The sequence below is a fragment of the Erinaceus europaeus genome, chromosome 9 (assembly GCF_950295315.1).
Source record: "Erinaceus europaeus chromosome 9, mEriEur2.1, whole genome shotgun sequence".
Lineage (NCBI taxonomy): Eukaryota > Metazoa > Chordata > Mammalia > Eulipotyphla > Erinaceidae > Erinaceus > Erinaceus europaeus.
In genome coordinates this window covers 79324847-79351096 of record NC_080170.1, presented here as the reverse complement: position 1 = coordinate 79351096, position 26250 = coordinate 79324847, and the positions used below count along the sequence as shown (strand labels likewise).

Genomic DNA, 26250 nt, shown 5'->3' with positions numbered 1-26250 from the left:
GTAGAAGGGTATTAAGTACTTCTTTCAATAGTAAACGTCTTAATCTTTTCTACCATTTCTGCCTGAATTAACTAGGGTTATCCCAATTATCTTTTCCCTAGAACTTAAGAATGGCAGAGAAATCATGGGGGAGGGAGTGCATGTCAACAAAATGTCTCAATCTACTTCAACTTGTCAAGACTTTTGCAAAGAAAATAACTTTACTAGGATAAATGTATCTAAAAGACAAAAGCCTGCATATTTAAGATTTAATAGTTTTTAAAAAGCACTTAGAATAGTAGTGGCACTCAATAACCTATCAATATAAAATAACTCTTAATATTATGAACATTATCATTAACAATTCACCATAATAGCATAGGAGTGTATGGAAGTTTTTATAAAGTAAAAACCTCAGTTGGCTAGAAAGCTGTATAATATTGGGAAATAGGATTCAATTCTACATCATTTCAGCAAATACCAGTGCTAACTTAAAGCACTACACTGTCTTGTCTTTTCATTTCCAGAATTCAATCCAACTGATTCACCAGAATACTAAAGCCATTAATGGAGCCACCTCTCTCCTGCAGTAGACTGAAGAGGATTTTTCAGCTAAGGCCACTTTTCACCTATATGAATACACTTGCAGTCTCAGGAGACTTGTTTTCTGTCACAGCATGTTCTGTACTTAAAAAAAAAAAAGCATAATATTGCAAAAAATTACATATGAGAACTTTTACTGTCAAGGGAAAATTATAAGAACAGAATAAATGGAAATGACATTTTTTCATTTACATAGTAAATCAAAATAGAATTCTCTTTGCTCCTTCCTGGAAGTAGCAGAGACAAAGGGTACTATTTTCATTCTATTATCATAATCCTTCTAGGTGGTACAGCTGTCTTTCTCAGGTCATGCTATGCATTGGAACCAATCATTTCTAACTTTATTTTATTCTTTCATTTAACAATAAAGTGGCTTAGGCAGCTGCAACTTTCACCTCACTGTTGAAGTGTTGGGCAAAAAGATGCTCATCTGAGTTCAGGAACTAGAAGTAGTAAAGCCTTTTTTTCCCCCCACAACAGAGAAACAATTATTTGTTCATTTTGCTGGACATTTTATAATAGAAATATTACATACAATGTGTACTCTGAATAGGATTTTGATCAGTACTCCACCCTCTATAAATATTTAGGGTTATTTCTACAAAAGCTTGACAAATTACTGTCAGTTAAGGTATAGTATTGACACTAAGAACATATGTTAGCAAATGAATTTGATCCAAAATGGTGTCAAAAAATTACATGATGTTCCTCCTGGAGATATATCCTATGGAATCAAACACACTCATTCATCCAAAAACATCTGTGTATACTTATGTTCATAACAGCACAATTTGTAGTAGCCAAAACTTGGAGGCAACCTATGTATCCAACAACAGATGAGTGGCTAAAAGTTGTGGTCTTTATACACAATGGAATACTACTCAGCTACTAATATTAAAAATGAAGAATTCACCTTCTTTACTTCATCTTGGATGAAACTTGAAAGAATCATGTTAAGAGAGATAAGCCAGAAAGGCAAGAATGAATATGGGATGATCTCACTTACAGACAGAAGTTGAGAAGTGAGGACAGAAAGGAGGAACATAAAGTAGAACTTGGACTGTGTTTGATCCATTGCACCAAATTAAAGGACTCTGTGAGGGAGGGGTGGGGGGCCTAGAGCATGATGATGGAGGAGGACCTACGTTGGGAGAGAGAGTGTTTTGTATAAAACTGAGAAATTTTACACAAGTATCAACAACGATACTGACAGTAAACCACTGATCCTCCCATAAAAATATATATATATATATATATATAAGAAATGTATTATAGTCAAACATGCTAATATTAAATATTTTAAACATCTTAAAATGAAAACTAAGATTTAAAACAAAAATAAGAAACAGTCAATAGAAAGAAAACAAAATTATCATTACTTACAGGATTTTAATCCTGTCCTTCTAAAAAAACCCACAAAAGGGGACCGCAGTAGCATACTGGGTTAAGTGCACTTAGCATGAAGCGCAAGGACCTGTGCAAGAATCCCAGTTCAAGCCCCCGGCTCCCCACCTGCAGGGGGGGGGAGGGTCCCTTCATGAGCAGTGAAGCAGGTCTGCAGGTGTCTATTTTTCTTTCCACCTCTCTGTCTTCACCTCCTCACTCAATTTCTCTCTGTCCTATCTAACAACAACAGCAGCAACAATAAAAACAATGGGAAAAAAATATGGCTGCCAGGAGCACTAAATTCATAGTGCAATTTTAATTCAGCAAATCAGCATACAAAAATAAATGGTTTTTTAAACTTAAGTATCATTCAAAGCCAACTAGAAAAATATAATACACAAAGATACTTCCTTGCCAATAACTATAAAAATTTTGCAATATTTTTAGAAATCTGTAGACCTATATAAAAATACCACATCTTGTTACTGAGAGACAAAATAAACTTGATAACATGCTCTTATAGGAAGATGAATTCTGAATCTTTTATTATGCTTAATAAATACTATATTTAAGATACCAACAGGATTTAACATAAGTACTTCATTTAACTTTCAAATTTACATAGATGAGCCAGAGACAATGCTTACTGGGTAACACACTGGGGGTAACTCAAGTGCTGTGATATCTCTCCCTCTCTCTATCTGAATGATACAGTGGCCAAACTGCACATGCATGAGGCTCCAGTTCCTTAGATAAATATATAATATATAGATAAATAAACAGAATTCACCCAAGAAGGAAAATTCAATAGTATCTAAGAAAATACAGAAGAAGAGCAATTCAGGGAGATGAGCTGTCTTTGCAAAGATTAAAATACTTATAATGTGCTAACATAATGTAATTTTTAAAAATGACTTACTAAGGGTCAACTAGACAGTTCACCTAAGAGCCTGTTGCTTTTTCATGCCTACAACTCAAGTTCAAGTTCCCTTTATACCACATAGGAGTACTATGCTGTTATGGGAAGTTTCAGTGGTGTGGTGCCTCTTTCTGTATCTGAAAAGCCCATAGTGACAAAGCCCCAGAAATGAAAAAATAAAGAAAAGAATATATGTGGCTGAGGAACTAGGGAAATAGTTCGACTGATCAAACATCGGACTTGAATGTCTCTACCTCCTAGTTTTCTGGTTGGCACTGAATCTACCAGAGTGGTGCCCAGGCTTCTCTTTCTCTCTCTTGTTCATAATACTCCATCTCATATGAAATAAGATCTTTAAAAATAATTGTTGTGGGGAGTCGGGCGGTAGCACAGCGGGTTAAGCACAGGTGGTGCAAAGCACAAGGACTGGCATAAGGATCCTGGTTCGAGCCCCCGGCTCCCCACCTGCAGGGGAGTCGCTTCACAGGCAGTGAAGCAGGTCTGCAGGTGTCTTTCTCCCCCCCTCTGTCTTCCCTGCCTCTCTCCATTTCTCTCTGTCCTATCCAACAACAATGACATCAATCATAACTACAACAATAAAAACACAACAAGGGCAACAAAAGGGAATAAACAGTAAATTTTAAAATAATAATAATAAAAAAATAATAATTGTTGTGGTCCAGGAGGTGGCGCAGTGGATAAAGCACTGAACTCTCAAGCATGAGGTCCTGAGTTCAATCCCCGGCAGCACATGTACCACAAGGATGTCTGGTTCCTACTCTCTCTTCTATCCTTCTCATTAATAAATATGTAAAACATTAAAAAATAATAATAATTGAGAGTCAGCGATAGCGCAGCAGATTAAGCACACATGGTGCAAAGCACAAGGACCAGCAATAAGGATCCCGATTCAAGCCCCTGGCTCCCCACCTGGAGGGGAGTGACTTCACAGGCGGTGAAGCAGGTCTGCAGGTGTCTTCCCCCCCCATCTTCCCCTCCTCTTTCCATTTCTCTCTGTCCTATCCAATAATAACTACAACAATAAAAACAACAAGGGCAACAAAAAAGGGGGATAAATAAATATTAATAATAATTATTATTATTGACCCAAAATCTGATAGCTAAATATTATGTCCAGTAACAGATTCTAGGATATGGAACAACATAATAATATAATAAGGATGCCTTTCAAAATCAGTAGGTAAAAAAGGATTATTCAGCAAATATTATTAAAATATAAGATGCAATTTCCAATTTAGTTATTCGGAAAAATCAATGACTGCCATATCCCTAAATAAATATGGAATGGGTACAAAGAAATGCAAAAGAGAAATAACTATCCTATTAGAAGAAAATGTTAGAATATTTATTTATATTAGTATAATATAGACAAAATTTTATTTTAGTATTTCATACAAATTGGTTATATATGTACCTTAATAATCATTTCTGTTGATGAAAGAAATAATATCTGTTAATACAGGTATATTTCTTTGTTTTCCAACTACAATATTACTTTATTGAAGAAATGTATAAATTTACAGGATTTTTGTTGTCACAAGAGTACATTTCCCCAAGGAAAACATTAAAATATTTATCTATCCCAAGCTAAATAAAAAGGATTTTTCACATAAAATAAATAATTAAAATGTTGAGGAATATCTGGGGAGATAGCATATTGATTATGCAAAAATTTTCAAGCCTGAGGGACCAAAAGTCCTAGCATTCAATCCCTAGCACCATAAACCAGAGCTGAGCAGAGCTCTGCTTTAACAAAACTTTAGGAAATTTGATTTGACTTCACTATGTCAAATTTCTGCATAAGTCTTGTCATATCTCAAAGATCTTTCATTCTTTCCACAAATACCTGAATGCCCATAAGATCAGTCCATGATAAGTCACAGCCCTTACCCATACAAAAATGACATTCCTAGTTACGTACCATGTGATCATAACTGTGCTAAATATTACTGAGACAACTGCATATGTAAGAGGCAACCACCTAGAGATATAAAAAAGTGAAAGAACTGCCTATCTGGTCAAAGGTTAGGGGGAAATATAAAGCTGGTAAGGCAGAGATTCTTCTACAACACAGCAAAAATTTCTGGTCTTTAGCTGAGAGTAATAGAAAGAAATGTAAGGATCTTAAGCAAAGAGATAGGTGATTTGCTTACTTAAACTGTCTCTGATTTTAGTATGAAGAATAGCCTAGATAGGGAGGGTAGGTGGTGTAGAACGTAGGCTACCACTACAGTAAAGTGAGAATGAGCAGAATAATGCCAACTAGAAGGTAACTATGGTGAAAGAGAGAAGCAGGTGCTGTGTAAGTTGATATATGTAGACATATATGATGTAAATCACCAAGTCACCATATTTACAGAAGCAATCAGAATTACTCAGAGGTTTCTGGTCTTAGAACTTCTATGAATAGTATGATGATAATGTGCAGAACCTTTGACTAAGTCATTCTTCTAGTGATTTAATGAAATACTTGAACAAGATTCATTTTCAAACAGCTTACTATAATATTATTTATCAATTTAAAACTGCTTAGCAATCAAAATAGGATAAAATAAATCCTAAAATAGGATAGTTTAAAATTTAAATTATGATACCACTGTACAACTGAATATTAGGTAGTCATTTGAAAAGATACATTTAATGCTAAGTGAAGCATTAATAAGAAAAACAGACTGCATAATCTACTCTTTTTATCATGTAAGGAATCAAAATAAGGAGGCTGGAAGGTCGTGAGTTAAGTACACACAGTGAGAAGTGTGAGGATCCCGGTTCAATCGCCCGGCTCCTCATCTGCAGGGGGGTTTCTTCACACACAGTGAAGCAGGTCTGCAGGTGTCTATCTTTCTCTAACCGCCTCTGTCTTCTCTTCCTCTCTCAATTTCTCCTCCTATCCAGCAACAACAGTAGCAACAACAACACTGGGGAAAAGATAGCTGCCAGGAGCACTGGATTCATAGTGCAGGCACAGAGTCCAGCAATAACCCTGAAGGGAAAATAAAAAGAGAAGAAAGAAAGAGAGAAAGAAAGAAAGAAAGAAAGAAAGAAAGAAAGAAAGAAAGAAAGAAAGAAAGAAAGAAAGAAAGAGGAACAAGCAAAAAACAGAAATAAACTTTTTGATTCTTAAGATCAAATTAGTAGGGTGGGCTGAGTGGTAGCGCAGCTGGTTGAGCAGACATTACAGTATGCGATGAGCCAGTTTCAAGTCCTTGGTCCCCATCTGCAGGGGGGAAAGCTTCATGAATAGTAAAGTAATACTGAAGGTATCTATTAATCTATCTATCTGTCTATCTATCTATCTTCCCCTTCCCTCTCAATTTTCTCTGTCTCTATCAAAAATAAATGCATTCAATAAACAAAGTACCAAACTAGTGGTAATCAAAAAGAGAGTGGACAAAGAAGGCAAAGCAGGTAAAAGGAGTTAATTTATCTTTTTCATTACTTTATTTAATGAGAGAACAAGAGAAGAAGAAGAAAGAGAGAGAAGCAGATCATCTCTCTAGCTCATGCAATGCTGGGAATCAAACTCAGGACTTCATACTTGAGAGTCTGATGCTTTATCCACTGTTCTACCTCCCAGACCACAAAAGAAATTCATTCTATGGTGAAGGATGGAATTAGGCTTTTAGAGGTAAAAATAAAGTACTATACACCCATATTGCTGTGTAATGTTGCACAAATGAAATCAATATTCTATTATATACCAATATTACTTCAATAAGAAAAAAATTCTAATATTACTGAGAAAAAAACGAACAGGCTATGAAAATTCAATAAGGCACAAAAATGCCTGCGAACATATCAAAATCAATGTAAACGGTTATTTCTTGGTAGTAAGACGAAGGGTTTTAAAATTTCTCTGCTTTGGGAGTCTGGCGGTAGCACAACATATGGTGCAAAGCACAAGGACCGGCTTAAGTATCTGGGTTCGAGCCCCAGCTCCCCACCTGCAGGGAAGTCACCTTCATAGGCAGTGAAGCAGGGCTCCCCACCTGCAGGGAAGTCACCTTCATAGGCAGTGAAGCAGTTCTGCAGGTGTCTCTCTCTCTTCTTCTGTATCTCCCCCTTCTCTCTCAATTTCTCTCTGTCTCTATCCAATAACAAAAATTAATTAATTAATTAATTTAAAAAAAAGGAAAAAATTATCTGCTTTATATCTTAACTCTTTTTCAGCCACCAGATTCCAGATGTCAACCTGACTTCCCCAGGCAGACGACCCCATCAATGCGTCCTGGAACCCCGCTTCTCCAGAGCTCAGCCGCACTAGGGAAAAGAGACAGGCAGGGAGTATGGATCGACCTGTCAATGCCCATGTTCAGCAGGGAAGCAACTACAGAAGCCAGACCTTCCACCTTCTGTACCCCATAATGACCGTGGGTCCATACTCCCAGAGGGATAAAGAATAGGAAAGCTATCAAGGGAGGGGATGGGATATGGAGTTTGGTGGTGGGAACTGTATGGAATTGTAACCCTCTTAACCTATGGTCCTGTCAGAGACACCTGCAGCCCTGCTTCACCACCCGTGAAGCTTTCCCCCTGCAGGTTGGGACCAGGGGCTTGAACCTGGGTCCTTATATATTGTAATGTGTGTGCTTAACCAGATATGCCACCACCTGGCTCCCAATATTTCCATTTTATAAATAAAAATTTTTTAAAAATTTCTGTGGATGACATTTTTAAGTGTTCTTTATAATGAAAAAGAAACACCTTACTTTTATTTTCCAATTATCTCCATTTTAAATAATATTTATTAAGTACTTACTATATACTATGAACAGTTACATTTTATTCAATGTAACTGAATGCATTTGATCTAGAAAATGATTGCTGCCAGTCCCTGTTCAAGGCACCATTTGCCAGGCTGGGCTAGCTTCACAGGCAGTAGAGAGATGACATGGGACTTATGGCTGAGCAGGGAAGCAGTATCTCGTTTATTAATCAGATACATCGCCTTTTATGCATCTCTTCACCAGAAGTGGCAAGCGAAAGGAAATGACTAGGAGAGGGGGAGGAGCAAAAAAAGAGCACAAACAGAACATAGAAAGCTACCATCTAAACAGTGGGAATTAAACCAATACCCTGCAGGCAGGGCGGGACCCAGGTAAAACAGTGATTATGTAAATAGACCACACTGTAAGTAATACAAGCGAACTTAATGTGATGATCAAAACAGAAGGTCTTATAAGCAGAATTTAGAAGCATACCAACAGATTACAAGATACAAAAAAAGTTAAATGACTTCCTAAAAGCCACACAGTTAAGGCAAAATTTGAATCCACAAGTTGAGTAGTTAATTTGGTAGGTAGAGTATAAGATTTGCTTACATGAGGGACCAACTTCATTCCCCAACACCACACGTGTCAGAGCAGTGCCCTGGTCTCCATCCCCCCACCTTTTTCTTATTTTCTCATAAAATATAAACACAATAACCTTTATATATATATTAATTCTTCAAAAACTTAATCCATGCAAGCTGACTCTAGTCAGTTATTTTATCCCAGTATATAGTAATATACTGTCTGTGGAAGGGCTATATTTATTCTCAAAGAAATAGCTTTTAAGGGAGTTGGGCTGTAGTGCAGCGGGTTAAGCGCAGGTGGCGCAAAGCACAAGGACCGGCATAAGGATCCCGGTTCGAGCCCCGGCTCCCCACCTGCAGGGGAGTTGCTTCACAGGCGGTGAAGCAGGTCTGCAGGTGTCTGTCTTTCTCTCCCCCTCTCTGTCTTCCCCTCCTCTCTCCATTTCTCTCTGTCCTATCCAACAACGACAACAACAATTACTACAACAATAAAAAAACAACAAGGGCAACAAAGGGAATAAATAAAATAAATATAAAAAATTAAAAAAAAAAAGAAATAGCTTTTAAAAAGAGGAAATTACCAAGACAGCCAACAGAATTAGATAAAATATTTAAAAGTCATGTATCTGGAGGCGGAGCTATGAGCAGCAGATCGCTTTCTCTCCTCTCCTCTCCTCTCCCAGATCAACTAGGAATACCAAAGGAGACCACCCGGACCGAAACAAGACAGGACTAGAATGACCACAGAAACCCAGTAAATCACCCGTGACTACAAACACGCGTGGCTGGTGACAGAGAGGAGAGAGGGGCCTAAGGAGAGATTAAGTGACTGCTAACAGTTCAGCAGTTTGTCAGTGGAGACACCACCTCCAGTCTGCTCCACCAACAAGGGGACAGCTGAAGGGAGGAAAGGACTCCCCAGAGACTCTCCAAGTGCAACTCTGAGTCTCCATTGCTACTACCCTCAGAATCTGGAGCAGCAACAGGGAGGGACACCAGGGTACAGAGATCTAACCGGGAAACTCAGGAGAAGACCTATACCTCGGTGGCATAGCTGAGGGGCTGTGAAAGTCTCTTTGCATAACCACTGGATTATCTCTGCCACACCCTGTTTTATCTCTTGATCAGGAGTCAGTGATTAAGCTAAGAAGCCTATTGATAGTTTGAAAGCCCTCAGGCTCCCATAGCCTACAGGGGGAAAAAAAAAAGCTTTTACACCACTGAACTCCAACTCAGGGATTGAAAAAACTGTTAACTTATATAAAATGGTTAAAACAAGAAGAAAAAATATTGGAGACTCGAACCAGGACAAGAGTCCAGCTAAAAGTCCTCCAGAGGGTGAAGCACAAAACAACGAGTTCAACATCCAAACATTAGCTAAGGAAATAATAACAGGAGTGAGTAAAGAATTTGAAAAAATTGTAATCAGAAATGCAGGAACAACAAATGAGAATATGGAAGAAAATTCTAATTATCTCATGGTTATTAGAGAGCTGAAAGCTGAAATCGCTGAGCTAAGAAGGCAACTAGCTGAACAAGCTAAAACAGTATCAGAGCAGGGCAACAAAATAGATGAACTCCAGAAAGCAGTAGAGGGCAGAGAGAATAGAATCAATAAGGCTGAAGACAGAATTAGAAAGATTGAGGATGAATTAGAGACAACTAAAAAAAAAGTAAGAGATCTCAAAAAGAGATTAAGAGATGCTGAAAACAACAACAGAGTCCTATGGGATGACTTCAAAAGAAAAAATATACGCATTATTGGCTTACCAGAGGAAGAAAGAGAAGAGGAGGAAGAAAGCGTTCTCCAGGCCATAAGCTGAAAATTTCTCTAGTCTAGACAACACCAAAGACATAAAGATTCAAGAAGCCCAGAGGGTCCCAAACAGAATTAACCCAGACATAAAGACACCAAGACATGTCATACTTAGATTGGAAAGGAATAAGGATAAAGAAAGGATCCTCAAGGCTGCAAGAGAAAAACAAAGAGTCACCTACAAAGTAAAACCCATAAGATTAGCAGCAGACTTCTCCATACAAACACTACAGGCCAGAAGAGAATGGCAAGATATCTATGAGTGCTCAATGAGAAAGGCTTTCAGCCAAGAATACTATATCCTGCTAGATTGTCATTCAGACTAGATGGAAGCATCAAAACCTTCTCAGACAAGCAACAGTTGAAGGAAGCAACCATCACCAAGCCTGCACTGAAAGAAGTTCTGAAAGGTCTCCTATAAACAACTAGACCACCACAAATAGGACATATATCAAAACACTCTAAAACTCTACAAGAATGGCGTTAAAATATCTTCAATCTTTGATATCAATAAATGTCAATGGCCTGAATTCACCTATTAAAAGACACAGAGTAGGAAGATGGATCAGAAAACACAACCCAACAATATGTTGTCTACAGGAAACTCACCTAACGCAACAAGACAAACACAGACTTAAAGTGAAAGGATGGAAAACTATCATTCAAGCCAATGGCCCACAAAAAAGGGCAGGAACAGCTATTCTCATATCTGACATGATAGACTTTAAAATAGATAAGATTAAAAAAGATAGGAATGGACACTACTTAATGCTCAGAAGATCAGTCAATCAAGAGGACTTAACAATTATTAATATATATGCACCCAATGAGAAGCCATCTAAATACATCAAACTTCTACTGAAAGAGCTACAGCAATATATTAACAGTAACACAATCATAGTAGGGGACTTCAACACCCCACTATCTCAACTTGACAGATCATCCAGGCAGAAAATCAGTAAAGACATAAGGGAGCTAAATGAAGAGATAGATAAACTAGAACTATTGGACATTTTCAGAGTCATTCATCCCAAGAAACTGGAATACACATTTTACTCAAATCCACATGGATCATTCTCAAGGATAGACCATATGTTAGGCCACAAAGACAGCATCAGCCTATTCAAGAGCACTGAAATCATCCCAAGCATCTTCTCAGACCACAGTGGAATTAAACTAACACTTAACAATCAACAAAAGATTAGTAACAGTCCCAAAATGTGGAAGCTCAACAGTACACTTCTTAACAACTTCTGGATCAAAGAGGAAATCAAGGAAGAAATCAAAATGTTTCGAGAGTTCAATGAAAATGAAGACACAAGCTATCAAAATATTTGGGACACAGCTAAAGCAGTCCTAAGAGGGAAGTTCATAGCTATACAAGCACACAGATGGAAACAAGAAAAAGCACAAATAAACAGCCTGATTGCACATCTTAAAAACCTAGAAGAAGAACAACAAAGGAATCCTAAAGCAACCAGAAGGACAGAAATTACTAAAGTTAGAGCAGAAATAAATAACATTGAGAATAGGAAAACCATACAAAAGATCGAAAGTAAATGTTGGTTCTTCGAAAGAATAAACAAAATCGACAAACCTTTAGCCAGACTCACAAAACAAAAAAGGGAGAAGACCCAAATAAATCAGATAGTAAATGAAAGAGGAGAAAACACAACAGACACTGCAGAAATTCAACATATCATGCGAGGCTTCTATGAACAACTATATGCCACCAAGCTAGAGAACCTGGAAGAAATGAATGATTTCCTAGATACCTACCAACTTCCAAAACTAAGTAAAGAGGAAGTGGATAACATGAACAGGCCCATCACAGCTAATGAAATTGAAACAGTTATCAAAAATCTTCCCAAAAATAAAAGTCCTGGACCAGATGGTTTTACAAATGAATTCTACAAAACTTTCAAAGAAGAACTAATACCTCTACTTTTAAAAGTCTTCCAGAAGATTGAAGACACTGGATACTCCCTGCCAGCTTCTATGAAGCCAACATCACCCTGATACCAAAAGCAGACAGGGACACAACCAAAAAAGAAAACTACAGACCAATATCTCTGATGAACATAGATGCGAAAATATTGAACAAAATTCTAGCCAACCGGATACAGCAGTATATCAAAAAAATTGTTCATCATGACCAAGTGGGGTTTATCCCAGGCATGCAAGGTTGGTTTAATATACATAAATCAATCAATGTGATCCACCACATCAACAAAAGCAAGACCAAAAACCACATGGCCATATCAATAGATGCAGAGAAAGCCTTTGACAAAATACAACATCCCTTTATGATCAAAACACTACAAAAAATAGGAATAGATGGAAAATTCCTGAAGATAGTGGAGTCTATATATAGCAAACCTACAGCCAACATCATACTCAATGGTGAAAAACTGGAAGCATTTCCCCTCAGATCAGGTACTAGACAGGGCTGCCCACTATCACCATTACTATTCAACATAGTGTTGGAAGTTCTTGCCATAGCAATCAGGCAAGAGCAAGGAATTAAAGGCATACAGATTGGAAGAGAAGAAGTCAAACTGTCCTTATTTGCAGATGACATGATAGTATACATGGAAAAACCTAAGGAATCCAGCAAGAAGCTTTTGGAAATCATCAGGCAATACAGTAATGTGTCAGGCTATAAAATTAACATTCAAAAGTCAGTGGCATTCCTCTATGCAAACACTAAGTTAGAAGAAATTGAAATCCAGAAATCAGTTCCTTTTTCTATAGCAACAAAAACAATAAAATATCTAGGAATAAACCTAACCAAAGAAGTGAAAGACTTGTATACTTAAAATTATGAGTCACTACTCAAAGAAATTGAAAAAGACACAAAGAAGTGGAAAGATATTCCATGTTCATGGGTTGGAAGAATTAACATCATCAAAATGAATATATTACCCAGAGTCATCTACAAATTTAATGCTATCCCCATCAAGATCCCAAGCACATTTTTTAGGAGAATAGAAAAAATGCTACAAATGTTTATCTGGAACCAGAAAAGACCTAGAATTGCCAAAACAATCTTGAGAAAAAAGAACAGAACCGGAGGCATCACACTCCCAGATCTCAAACTGTATTATAGGGCCATTGTCATCAAAACTGCTTGGTACTGGAACATGAACAGACACACTGACCAGTGGAATAGAATTGAGAGCCCAGAAATGAGGCCCCACATGTATGGACATCTAATCTTTGACAAAGGGGCCCAGACTATGATATGGGGGAAGCAGAGTCTCTTCAACAAATGGTGTTGGAAACAATGGGTCGAAACATGCAGAAGAATGAAACTGAATCACTGTATTTCACCAAATACAAAAGTAAATTCCAAGTGGATCAAGGACTTGGATGTTAGACCAGAAACTATCAGATACTTATAGGAAAATATTGGAAGAACTTTTTTCCGCATAAATTTTAAAGACATTTTCAATGAAACGAATCCAATTACAAGGAAGACTAAGGCAAGTATAAACCTATGGGACTACATCAAATTAAAAAGCTTCTTCACAGCAAAAGAAACCACTACCCAAATCAAGAGACCCCTCACAGAATGGGAGAAGATCTTTACATGCCATACATCAGATAAGAGTTTAATAACCAACATATATAAAGAGCTTGCCAGACTCAACAACAAGACAACAAATAACCCCATCCAAAAATGGGGGGAGGACTTGGACAGAATATTCACCACAGAAGAGATCCAAAAGGCCGAGAAACACATGAAAAAATGCTCCAAGTCTCTGATTGTCAGAGAAATGCAAATCAAGACAACAATGAGATATCACTTCACTCCTGTGAGAATGTCACACATCAGAAAAGGTAACAGCAGCAAATGCTGCAGAGGGTGTGGGGTCAAAGGAACCCTCCTGCACTGCTGGTGGGAATGTCAATTGGTCCAACCTCTGTGGAGAACAGTCTGGAGAACTCTCAGAAGGCTAGAAATGGACCTACCCTATGACCCTGCAATTCCTCTCCTGGGGATATATCCTAAGGAACCCAACACATCCATCCAAAAAGATCTGTGTACACATATGTTCTTGGCAGCACAATTTGTAATAGCCAAAACCTGGAAGCAACCCAGGTGTCCAACAACAGATGAGTGGCTGAGCAAGTTGTGGTATATATACACAATGGAATACTACTCAGCTGTAAAAAATGGTGACTTCACCGTTTTCAGCCGATCTTGGATGGACCTTGAAAAAATCATTTTGAGTGAAATAAGTCAGAAACAGAAGGATGAATATGGGATGATCTCACTCTCAGGCCGAAGTTGAAAAACAAGATTAGAAAAGAAAACACAAGTTGAACCTGAAATGGAATTGGAGTATTACACCAAAGTAAAAGACTCTGGGGTGGGTGGGTGGGTGGGGAGAATACAGGTCCATGAAAAATGATGAATGAAATAGTGGGGGTTGTACTGTTAAATGGGAATCTGGGGAATGTTATGCATGTAAAAAAAAAAAAAAAAAAAAGAAGAAGTAGAAACGCAAAGCAGAAATTGACTGAGTTTGGAGTATCGCACCAAAGTAAGAAAGCAGAAGTACACTAGAGTTTGCAGTGAGTACCTCCCTAATACTTCCTCTCCACTTTTCCAAGCTTTGGGTCCATGATTGCTCAACAATTTGTTTGGCTTTGTATGTTAACTCTCTTTTCAGTCACCAGGTTCCAGATGTCATCAGGATGCCGGCCAGGCTTCCCTAGACTGAAGACCCCACCAATGTGTCCTGGAGCTCCGCTTCCCCAGAGACTCACCCTACTAGGGAAAGAGAGAGGCAGACTGGGAGTATGGACCAACCAGTCAACGCCCATGTTCAGCGGGGAAGCAATTACAGAAGCCAGACCTTCCACCTTCTGCAACCCACAATGACCCTGGGTCCATGCTCCCAGAGGGATAGAGAATGGGAAAGCTATCGGGGGAGGGGTGGGATATGGAGATTGGGCGGTGGGAATTGTGTGGAGTTGTACCCCTCCCACCCTATGGTTTTGTTAATTAATCCTTTCTTAAATAAAAAAATAAAAAAATAAATAATAAAATAATAATAATAATAATAATAAAAAATTTGACAGTCCAAGATTTTCCCCAAGCTAAAACACAAGTTTTTTTTTTTTTCCAAAGTAGGAAAGCAGAAGCTCAGAACTGCTTAGCAGCTATTTGCTAGGAAAAAAAAAAAAAAAGTCATGTATCTGATAAGGGCTTCTATCTAAAATAAATAAATATTCCTTTTGTCCAGAAAGGTGGTTCAGCAGGTAAAGCACAAGCTTTAGAGAACCAAGTTCTATCTCTGACAATGTATAAATTTCTCTTTTATAAATCCAACAAAAAGACAAAAGCAAGAGAAACAAAACAACTATTAGGAAATGAGCAGAGGATCTGAACAATGACCCACAGAAAATATGCAAATTGTCAATAAACCCATAAAAGATGCTCATCATAACTAGTCATTCAAATAATACAGCTGGAATCATATGGGATAGCACTTCACATCCTCTAGGATGGTTAAAATAAAAAAGGAATGTGTAGGCATCACAAAGAACCTGGAACCTATATACACTGGAATAGGAATATCAAATAGTTTGGCTGCCTTGAAAAACGGTTTGGCAGTTCTGCAAAAGGTTAAACAGAGTTACCTAAAGACTAGACAATTCCACTTTAGATATTAACCAAAGAGAAATAAAAGCCACACACAAATTTATACATAAATGTTCACAGTGGCATTCTACTTAACAGTTAAAATTAGAAACCACCCAAATGTTGTTATATATTCTATCAACTGATGACTGAATCAACAAAATGTAGGGTTTGTCTTGTAAAGTATTATTTAGTAATAAAAGGAAAATATAGCCACATACTATAATGTGGATGAATCTTGAAAACATGAAAGAAGCTAGACATAAAAGGCAATATGTTGTGTGATTCTACTTATATGACATGCCCAGAATTCTCATGAAAAGCAGAAAATTGACTAGTAGTTATCAGGGGCTGGGGTTAAGGCAAAAGGCTGAATGACTGCTTACAGAATGCCACATTTCTTTTGGGGTGATGAAAATGTTCTGGCATTAGATCCTCAAACATGAGGTCCTGACTTCTATTCTGGGCATTGCAAATGCCAGAAGCTCTGGTTATCTCTTCTTTCTCTCTTTATCATTTATAAATAAATAAAATAAATAAATAAATAAATATAGCTTTAAGAAAATAAGAAGGTGTTCTGAAGTCTCAGTGATTAAACATTGTGGTTAAGCTAAAACTACTGAATAGTATAATTTAAAATGGAGAAGTGTATTTTATCTTTATGTTATTACAAATTTTCAAAAAAACTATCTTCAGGAATAAATCCAAGCAGTTATTCACAGCTACAGACAGCCAAGACAGCCAATAGAATTAGAGAAAATATTTAAAAGTCATGTATCTGATAAGGGTTTATATCTAAAATAAGTAAAAATTCTTTTTGGCTAGGGACGTGGCTCAGCAGGCAGAGCATGAGCTTTAGAAACCAGAAACCATATAAGGGCTCTGTACTCTTTTAGATTAGGAACAACACTTTTATAAAGTCATAGCATTTGATTTATCTAGCTAAAAGGCAAGCAAACTATAAAAATGTCTTCAGGGAAGAAGTCAGCAATACCTAACTACTTGAGAGAATGAAAAAAACAGCTTTACATGTTTCATTTTGTGAATGCAATAGAAGTCAAACAACCAATAAAGAAGAGAGAAAAGTCCAACCAAGATTAAACACTAAAAATAGTATATGAGGAAACAAACGAAAGAACATACTTTAGAGGGTGTATTAGATTACTAGTTTGTAGTTTTTGTTTTTTATTTCATGTGTATGAAAAAATAAGTAACAACATATTAACAAATGTTTAGTGTGTCTGAACTGGTTGTTTAAGCTAAAAACAAAATCTTACACAAACTATCTTTCTAAACATTACAATAAAACTTTTCTACTTGAAAATCATCCAAAAGAGGTGTAGAGACAGCTCTAGAATCTTTAGAAGTAAAGAAACTACTGCCAAGAATGTGGGGGTGAAATTAAAGATACATTATTCTGATGATTACTTACCTGTATCTATGCTTTTCATTCCCATTCTGAATCGTATTTGCTTATTGCAAAGAATCTCAGAAAGGTGTTTGGCAGTCCAGTGTTGTGCTGGCCAATCAAAAACCATGTTACAGAAGACTGCAGGTTGTTGTAAAGACATTATAATTTCTTTTGCTTTCTCAGGTGTAAAAGGTTTGACATGTTCGCCTAGGAAGATAAATAATAAGTAATAATGAAGTTGTTGCATATAACATGAAGAAACAGCTAATTGTATTTTTCCCTATGGTTGAAGTTATAGGGGTCTAGGGAGATTCTCATCTATGTTTTATTTATTAAATTGTTATTAATTTATTTATAAAATAAAAAATATTGACAAGAACATATGATTAGAGGGGTACAATTCCACACAATTCCCATCATGAGAGTTCTGTATCCCAATCTCTGCCTTGAAAGCTTTCCTATTCTTTATCACTCTGGGAGCATGGACTTAGGATTGTTATGGGGTGCAGAAGGAAGGTCTGGCTGCTGTGATTGCTTCTCTGATGAAAATGGGCATTGGCAAGTCGATCCATACTCCCAGCTTGTCCCTCTTTCCCGAGTTGGGCAGAACTCTGGAAAGGTGGTGTTCCCGGGTAGCATTTGCAACTTGGTGCCTGAAAAGCATTAAAATATAAAGCTGAATAAATTGTTTAATAGTTAGGAATGTAAAGGCAAGAATATAGCAGATGAGTTTGGGGATCTCCATTTTGGTAAAAGCTCATAGGTCTATTTTAGGTATATTCCAAGGGGGCCATAACTTTACTAATTTTTGCCTGCACCCAATAGCTAACATGCAGGTGGACCAAAGGTATTGTCTGGGGAGATGGCATCAGAGTTGGAAATAGGACTAGAAAGCTGGATCAGGGCAGAGAGTAGCCCCCAAATATGGGAAAAGTATGTAAGTATCATTTTATGGTGTCTTTTTTTTTTAGGTCTTTTGTTAAGATTTTTAAAATTTTTTATTAATATTTATTTATTCCCTTTTGTTGCCCTTGTTTTATTGTTGTAGTTACTGATGTTATCGTTGTTGGACAGGACAGAGAGAAAAGGAGAGAGGAGGGGAAGACAGAGAGGGGGAGAGAAAGACAGACACCTGCAGACCTACTTCACCACCTGTGAAACGACTCCCCTGCAGGTGGGGAGCCAGGGGCTTGAACCGGGATCCTCATTGCCGGTCCTTGCGCTTTGCACCACATGCGCTTAACCCACACTACCGCCCAACTCCCTTTTATTTTTTATATTTTAGTTTATATATATAGGATATTTTGGATAGGACAGAGAGAAATGGAGACAGGAGGGGAAGACAGAGAGGGGGAGAGAATGATAGACACTTGCAGACCTGCTTCACCGCCTGTGAAGCAACTCCCCTGCAGGTGGGGAGCTGGGGCTTGAACCAGGATCCTTCCACCGGTCCTTGTGCTTTGTGCCACCTGCACTTAACCTGCTGGACCCCCTTTTTTAAAGGGTTTTATACTTGCCTCCTATTTTGGGTCACTACAAACTATTGTGCACTTTTGCTTTAAGGTGTATACTTTCCCTTAACTTACAGGTAAATGTGCAAGTGTTTTGTCTCATGGACCCTGATCTATATCTAGGTTCTGTGGCTTTGTAAGGAGGTACAACACCCAATATGGAATTGAGGAGTCCTATGAGCTAGGAAAAATCTCACATGAGTGTTGGAACTGAAGGGTTGACATTCCATGCTCAGTGTCTCTGGTCACAATCTGAAGTGAAACGTGTCAAGGTGGTACTGGTTGCATTGTTTGGTTGAGCTTAGAAGATGCAGTATCAAATGTTATGGATTGAGTTAAGCATGGAGGAAGACAAGCCATACCCTGGATTTTCCAGGACTAGGAGAAATATGGGTTTTATAGAGAATAGGGAGGGTTCCTGCTGTCTTGGAGTTTAAGAAGGCAATAGATAGTTATTATTGTAACTAACATATTAGGGAATTTGGTTTATTTTGAAAATCCCATGGTTAGGATTTGCTGTATCATGTAAGACGTTACCATGATTTATGCCATTTAATGCTACTGACATATAGGTGTATCTTGTATAGTGTCACAAGTAGTTGTTTCTGGTCTCCCTGGTCTAAGACTATAGGTGATTTAATATTTCAATTAAACAGCCATTATAAGAAATGTATTAAAAATTGGAGCCCACTGTTAAAATTCAATCACGTTACCAATTTGAAACCTTAAGTGCTTAGACTGAAGGAACATATAATCAGAACTGGGGTCTATGCATAAACAAGCTTGGGAGTTTCAATTTAATTTTCCCCATGCATATTGATTAAATGGTGATTTATAAGACTATAAGTTAATAGGAATGTTTATTAACACCATTCCCACCACCAAAGGCCTGTGTCAACAACCCAAATCCTATAGTGAAGTTAAAAACCTACCCTCTCCCCCACCCAGAATCTACTTTGGTGAGATACTCTAAACTCAGTCAAATTCAACTTTGTTTTTCCCTGTTCGTCTTTCTTAATTTCTGTTTATGACTGAAATCATCCCATACTCATCTTTGTCTTTCTCACTTACTGCACTTAACATGATTCCTTCTGGCTCCATCCAAGATGGGCCAGAGAAGGTAGGTTCATTATTCTTAACAACTTAGTAGTATTCTATTGAATATATCTACCAAAGTTTTCTCAGTCATTCACCTGTTGTTGGGCATTTGGGATGCTTCCAGGCTCTGGCTATTATGAATTGTACTGCTATGTACATAAGTGTACATATATCTTTTTGGATGGGTATGATTGAGTCCTTATGATATATGCCTAGGAAAGGAATTACTAGGTCATATGGAAGGTCCATTTCAAGCTTTGTAAGGGTTCCTTTGTCCGCACAACCTCTCCAGCATTTGTTGCTGCTGTTGTTTTTGATGTATGACATTCTCATAGGGGTGAGGTGGTATGTATCTCATTGTTACCTTTATTTTAGCATCCCTCTGACAATCACTGACCTGGAGCAATTCTTCATATGCCTTTTGTATCTCTTCTGTAGAGAATATTCTGTTCATATCCTCTGCCCACTTTTGGATTGAGTCATTTGCTTTTTTGATGCTGAGTTTGGTGTGCTCTCTATATAATATTTTGATTATTAGTCTCTTGTCTGATGTATGGCATGTGGTGATCTTATCCCATTCTGTGAGGACTGTCTTCTTTTGGGTGATGGTTTCTGTTGCTGTGCAGAAGCTCTGCAATTTGATGTACTCCCATTGATTTGTTTTTGTTTTAGTCTTCCTTGAGATTGTGTTTGTGTCCTTGAGGACACAAAGATGTCCTTGAGATTTAGATGGGAGTGTTCTGACAATATTTCACTCTAAGTATCTGATAGTTTCTGGTCTAACATCCAGGTCCTTGATCCACTTGAAGTTGACTTTTGTTTCTGGTGAGACAAAGTAGTTAAGTTTCATTCCTGCACGTTTCAACCCAGTTTCCCAAGCACCATTTATTGAAGGGACCCTTCTTTCTTCACTTAATAGTTTTGGCCCCCTTATAAAAAATTAAATGTTCACAGAAGTGGGGTTTATTTCTAGGCTTTCAATTCTGCTTCACTGGTCTGTGTACCTATTTTTGTTCCAGTACCAGGCTGTTTTGATTATGATGACCTTATAATATAGTTTGAGATCTGGAAATGTGATGCTTCCATTTCTGTTTATTTTCCTCAAGATTGTTTTGGTGATTCTAGGTGTATTCTGGTTCCAGATAAATGATTGTAGTTTTTGTTCTATTCTCTTAAAGAATCTTGGTGGGAACTTAATGGGTACGGCATTAAATCTGTATATGGCTCTGGGTAGAATATTCATTTTGATGATACTATTCCTTCTAGTCCATGAATGAGCATGGTCTATTTTTCCATTTCTTTCTATCATTTTCTATTTCCTTGAATAGCAACTCATAGTTTTCAGTACACAAGTCTTTCACTTCTTTAGTCAGGTTTATTCCTAGATATTTTATTGATTTTGCTATGATAGTAAATGGGACTGATTTCTGGATATCATCTTCTTTGGACTTAGTGTTTGCATAAAGAAATGCCACTGACTTTTGTACATTGATTTTATAGCCTGATACCTTGCTATATTGCCTAATGTTTTCAAAAGCTTCCTGCTGGATTCTCTAAGCTTTTCTATGTATACTATCAAATCATCTGCAAATAGTAAAGTTTGACTTCTTCCCTTCCAATCTTTATTCCTTTGATTCATTTCTCTTGCCTGACTGTTATGGCGAGAACTTCCAATACTATGTTGAATACTAATGGTGATGGTGGACAGCCTTATCTAGTCCCCGATCTGAGGGGGAATGGCTTCAGCTTCTGTCCATTGAATATGATGTTGGCTGTAGGACTCCACTATTTTGAATTTTCCATCTATTTCCTTTTTTTTTTTTTTTTTTTTTTGGTAGTGTTTTGAGCATGAATGGGTATTGGACTTTGTTGAAAGCGTTCTTTGCATCTGTTGAGATAATCATAAGGTTTTCGGTCTTGCTTGTATTGATGTGGTAAATCACATTGATTGATTTTGGTATATTGAACCAGCCTTGCATTCCTGGGATAAATCTCACTTGGTTGTGATGAACAATCTTTTTAATATACCACTGTATCTGGCTGGCTAGTATTTCAGCATCAATGTTCATGAGAGATACTGGTTTGTAGTTTTCCTTTTTTATTGTTTCCCTTTCTGCTTTTGGTAGTAGGATGATGTTGGCTTCATAGAAGGTGGAAGGGAGTGTTCTTGTGTCTTCAATTTTTTTTTTTTTTGGAAGAGCTTTAAACATATAGGTATTATTTCCTGAAAGTTTTACAGAATTCGTTTATAAAGCCAACTGGTCCTGGACTTTTGTTGTTGGGAAGATTCTTAATAACTGTTTCAATTTCTTTATCTGTGATTGGTCCATTTAGGCTCTATAGTTCTTCCTGGTTCAATTTTGGAAGGCTATAAGTTTCTAGGAATTCTTCCTTTTCTTCCAGGTTCTCTAGCTTGGTGGCATATAGCTGTTCATAGAAGCTTTTCATGATTTATAGAAGCATGTTCACAGAAGCTTTTGCATGTTCATAGAAGTTTTTGCATGATGCTATAGTAAATTGAATAACACGGTACATTTAGAAGGAGAAAAAAATATTGTGCAATACCTGGATTACTAATCTAGTTTCTCAGCAGTTTCCAGTTAGAAATTGCTGCTCGCTTCAATTTTAGAACTAAGTATACTTATCCTTTATAGTCTATTAAGGCTTCAGATTTTTTATAGCTCTGTACAAGTATTCCTGGCTTGGGACGACTGGGTGCACCCTTAGGCTATTTAATTAATAAGATGCAGATTGTATTTTTCTTTAATAGAAACAGCAATACTTAAAATTTGTTAGTTTAATGATCCAGTTCATCGTTAAACTACCAGAAACCAAATTAGTTTACCTTGCAATCACTAGATTGTTGTGTTACTTTGATAAACTTGAACTTTTTTTTTAAATTTCTTTTAATATTTATTTCCTTTTGTTGCCCTTGTTTTATTGTTACAGTTATGATTGTTTTTGTTGATGTTGTCATTGTTGGATAGGACAAAGAGAATGGAGAGAGGAAGGCAAGACATAGAGGGGGAGAGAAAGACAGACACCTGCAGACCTGCTTCACCGCCTGTGAAGCGACTCCCCTGCAGGTGGAGAGCTGGGGGCTCGAACCGGGATCCTTATGCCTATCCTTGCACTTTGTGCCACCTGTGCTTAACCAGCTGCACTACAGCCCAACTCCCAAACTTGAACTTCTATAACTGTGCTAATTTCCTCTTATGGTGAGCATCCTACTTTGTAACAAGTACTTTCCATTTATTTAGCAAGTGTTTGCACATTTAGTATATAGAAGTCATTGGGAAAGCTGCTTTCTCAGCAAATTTCAATTTTTAGGGTCTTCTATTAAATAGTATCTAGTGTTTTTAGCTCAGGTGTGTGTGTGTGTGTGTGTGTGTGTGTGTGTGTGTGTGTGTTTAAGTTGCATGGTAGAGGAAAAATATTTATTTACTTCTTTGTAACTGTTCTGTTAAATCTCTATTAATGTGTTTCTTAATGTCCATGTACTTACTTCTAGAAAGGTGGTTAGACATATTTAACTAAGCATGAGACTATTTGGGGACCATTCTGTGCCTTTTAGTCTCTTGGCTCTGATTCCATGTCTTATATGATTTATAATAAGTGGATTAAGTTCTACCCCAAAAGTATGGCACTCGCTTTTTTCCCCTGCCCTCTTAAATTCTAGAAGCAAAATGTTTAAAGTGTGAACAATCTACAATCTTAGAACTGAAAGACTGCTAGGAGGGCTTAGATCAGCCATGATCCATCCAGCCTCAGCTCTTTATAGGGCTTTATAGACCATATGTTTGTCCAAAACAAAATGGTTATGCAAAAGGTTTACATGTCTTGAGGTTGCAAAACCCAGCTTTAGTCAGTTTAACAAGAGATAGAGAACCAAAGGATCACTAACACATGCAGCACCAGGGACCAAACTCAGAACTCACACAATTAAGTCCAATGTGCTATGAATGAACCACCTTCCTGGCCACCCACAGAACCAAAATTCTTAAATGATTCTTCTCAAATTATCTTAAATTATAGGGGAGACAGCATAATGGTTATTCAGAAGACTTTAATGCCTGAGGCTTTGAAGCCACAGGTTCAATCCCCAGCACTACCATAAGCAATGACTGATGTATTGATGAAAAGAGAAGTAGAGTGAGAATCAAATGATCATTCTGACATAAATGGTACTAGGAATCAAAACCCAAGCACCACCTACATATCAACATGACTTGGAAGTTTAAAAAATATGAAAGGACATTATAGTTATTACTGTTGCTGTTGTTGATGTTATCGTATTGGATTGGACACAGAGAAATGGAAGAAAGGAGGTGAAGATATAGAGGGGGAGAGAAAGATAGACACCTGCAGACCTGCTTCACCGCCTAGGAGCAGCCAAGGGGCTGGAACCAGGATCCTTAGGCTGGTCCTTGCTCTCTGCACCACGTCAGGATTACTTTTTTAAATTCGTTGCTTTGAACAGAAAATATCAAAATGCCACATCCTTACCGACAAGTCTGTTATTTCTAAGACTTCCTAATTTACTTACCTCACAAGAGACAGAGACCAATGCCAGAATTTTTCTTCAGCATAGCAGTGGGAGAAGGGGAACTGAACTCAGGGCCTAGGCTTTGTACACATAAAAGTCTTGTGCTCTACTTTCCTAGACTGTATTATTAATTGATAAACAATGCATGTTTGCTGAATTCACACCTTCTTTTTAGCAACGTGCAAAAATTTTTATTAAAGCTAACCACATTTTCTCTTCTTTTGCATAATGAACTATTGAGTACAACTAGGAACAGTCTCAAAACAAAGGAATGTACAGCTGTTCCTCAATATTATGCTTACCTGCACCACTCCATGCTCTAAACATGCTATTTACCACTAACTACTAACCACCTTAGTCTCTACAATAACAATTCCTAACTTTCTTCATTCCTAATACTTTTCTATGTCTTCACTCTGTAGATTACTCTCTACTTATCTGAGAAAAGTGAAACCCACTATTTCCCTCTTTTTTGCTGCAACATTTATGGCTTATCCTGGTCTTTCTTGGTCTCAAAACAATCTTCCACTTTTTCATCTGCATTCTCAGTTTCTACTCTAGCCAACCATTATGTGTCCCCATCTCTCTCTCCCTAACTCACATACCTTAAATTTTCTGTACTACCTCTCACTCACTTCACCAAAAATAGCCTCTTTCCATCATTTCTATAATCAAATTATGCCAGAACTAAGGAACACAGACCATTCCAATTTATAATGGTCTACTGTCCTCTCAGCTCAAAAGCTGAGATGTGTGTGATATTCTCATCCTAAGTATTTTGTCTCTTACTTTTGTGCATGTCTTTTATACTACAGTTTTATATGTCTTCCCCAGCCCCACCCCACTATATTTATAAGCTATTTTTTATAGTTTTTCTTATTTTATTAGTAAATTACAAATAGAGGGTACAGTTTCATACCATCCCCACCACTAGAGTTCTGTGTCCTCATTCCCTCCACTGAAAACTGCTAGTTCTCCCAAAGTAACAGATGTGGATTATTATTTCTATAACTATCTATCTATCTATCTAATTTACAAGTTATTTTAGGCATGGACTGTTTCCTACCTCACTGAATGAAATAGTTTACAGTTTATAGAGTGCATTCAAGTCTTTTGATGATGAAAGAGATAATGGATTTGTTAAGAAAAGCGCAAGGACTGGCAGAAAGATCCTGGTTTGAGCCCCCAGCTCCCCACCTGCAGTGGAGTCGTTTCACAAGCGGTGAAGCAGGTCTGCAGGTGTCTGTTTTCTCTCCCTCTCTCTGTCTTCCCCTCCTCTCTCCATTTTTCTCTGTTCTATCCAACAACAACGACATCAACAACAGCAATAAAAACTACAATAATAAAACAACAAGGGCAACCCTACCACTAGAGTTCTGTGTCCTCATTCCCTCCACTGAAAACTGCTAGTTCTCCCAAGGTAATAGATGTGGATTATTATTTCTATAACTATCTATCTATCTATCTAATTTACAAGTTATTTTAGGGCATGGACTGTTTCCTACCTCAGTGAATGAAATAGTTTACAGTTTATAGAGTGCATTCAAGTCTTTTGAAAATGAAAGGGAATAAATAAATATTAAAAATAAATAAATAAATAAAAAGAACTAAATTCCGTAACTCCCATTATATTTATCTTTGTACTGTCACACACATTTATTTAATATATTTTTCCTACCCATTGTTCATATCACATTTAAGACAAAGTCTTCTCTTCCAGTAGGATTTTGTCTATTCAACTTATTTTCGTAATAGTAATAAGCAGTCAACCCAAAGTGATCTTTCTAGAGGATGAAATTTCACAGATAGTATTCAGAGACTCCTTTAGTGGAAACAAATGCAAAGATCTAAAAAAAATGTGTGCACACTGCATTTGCCAGGAGAGTAGATCAATACTTTCACCAAAACTCTCTCTCTTTTTTCTTTTCTCACCACTCCTCAGCAGTTCTTGGACCATGCCATGCTTTCTCTACTTGCTTCTGGACTGATACATGGTTCTTTTATTCATTCA

General features: G+C 37.4%; 1 protein-coding gene across 1 annotated transcript in view; it reads right to left on the bottom strand.

Moving 5' to 3' along the window:
• The window catches only part of HSPBAP1 (HSPB1 associated protein 1), an 81531-nt gene that overhangs the window by 49192 nt on the left and 6089 nt on the right, over positions 1 to 26250 (bottom strand). The window contains exon 2 of the mRNA XM_016192576.2: positions 17106 to 17291. Coding sequence (XP_016048062.1) covers positions 17106 to 17291 — 186 coding nt within the window. The remainder of the gene's footprint in view (positions 1 to 17105; positions 17292 to 26250) is intronic.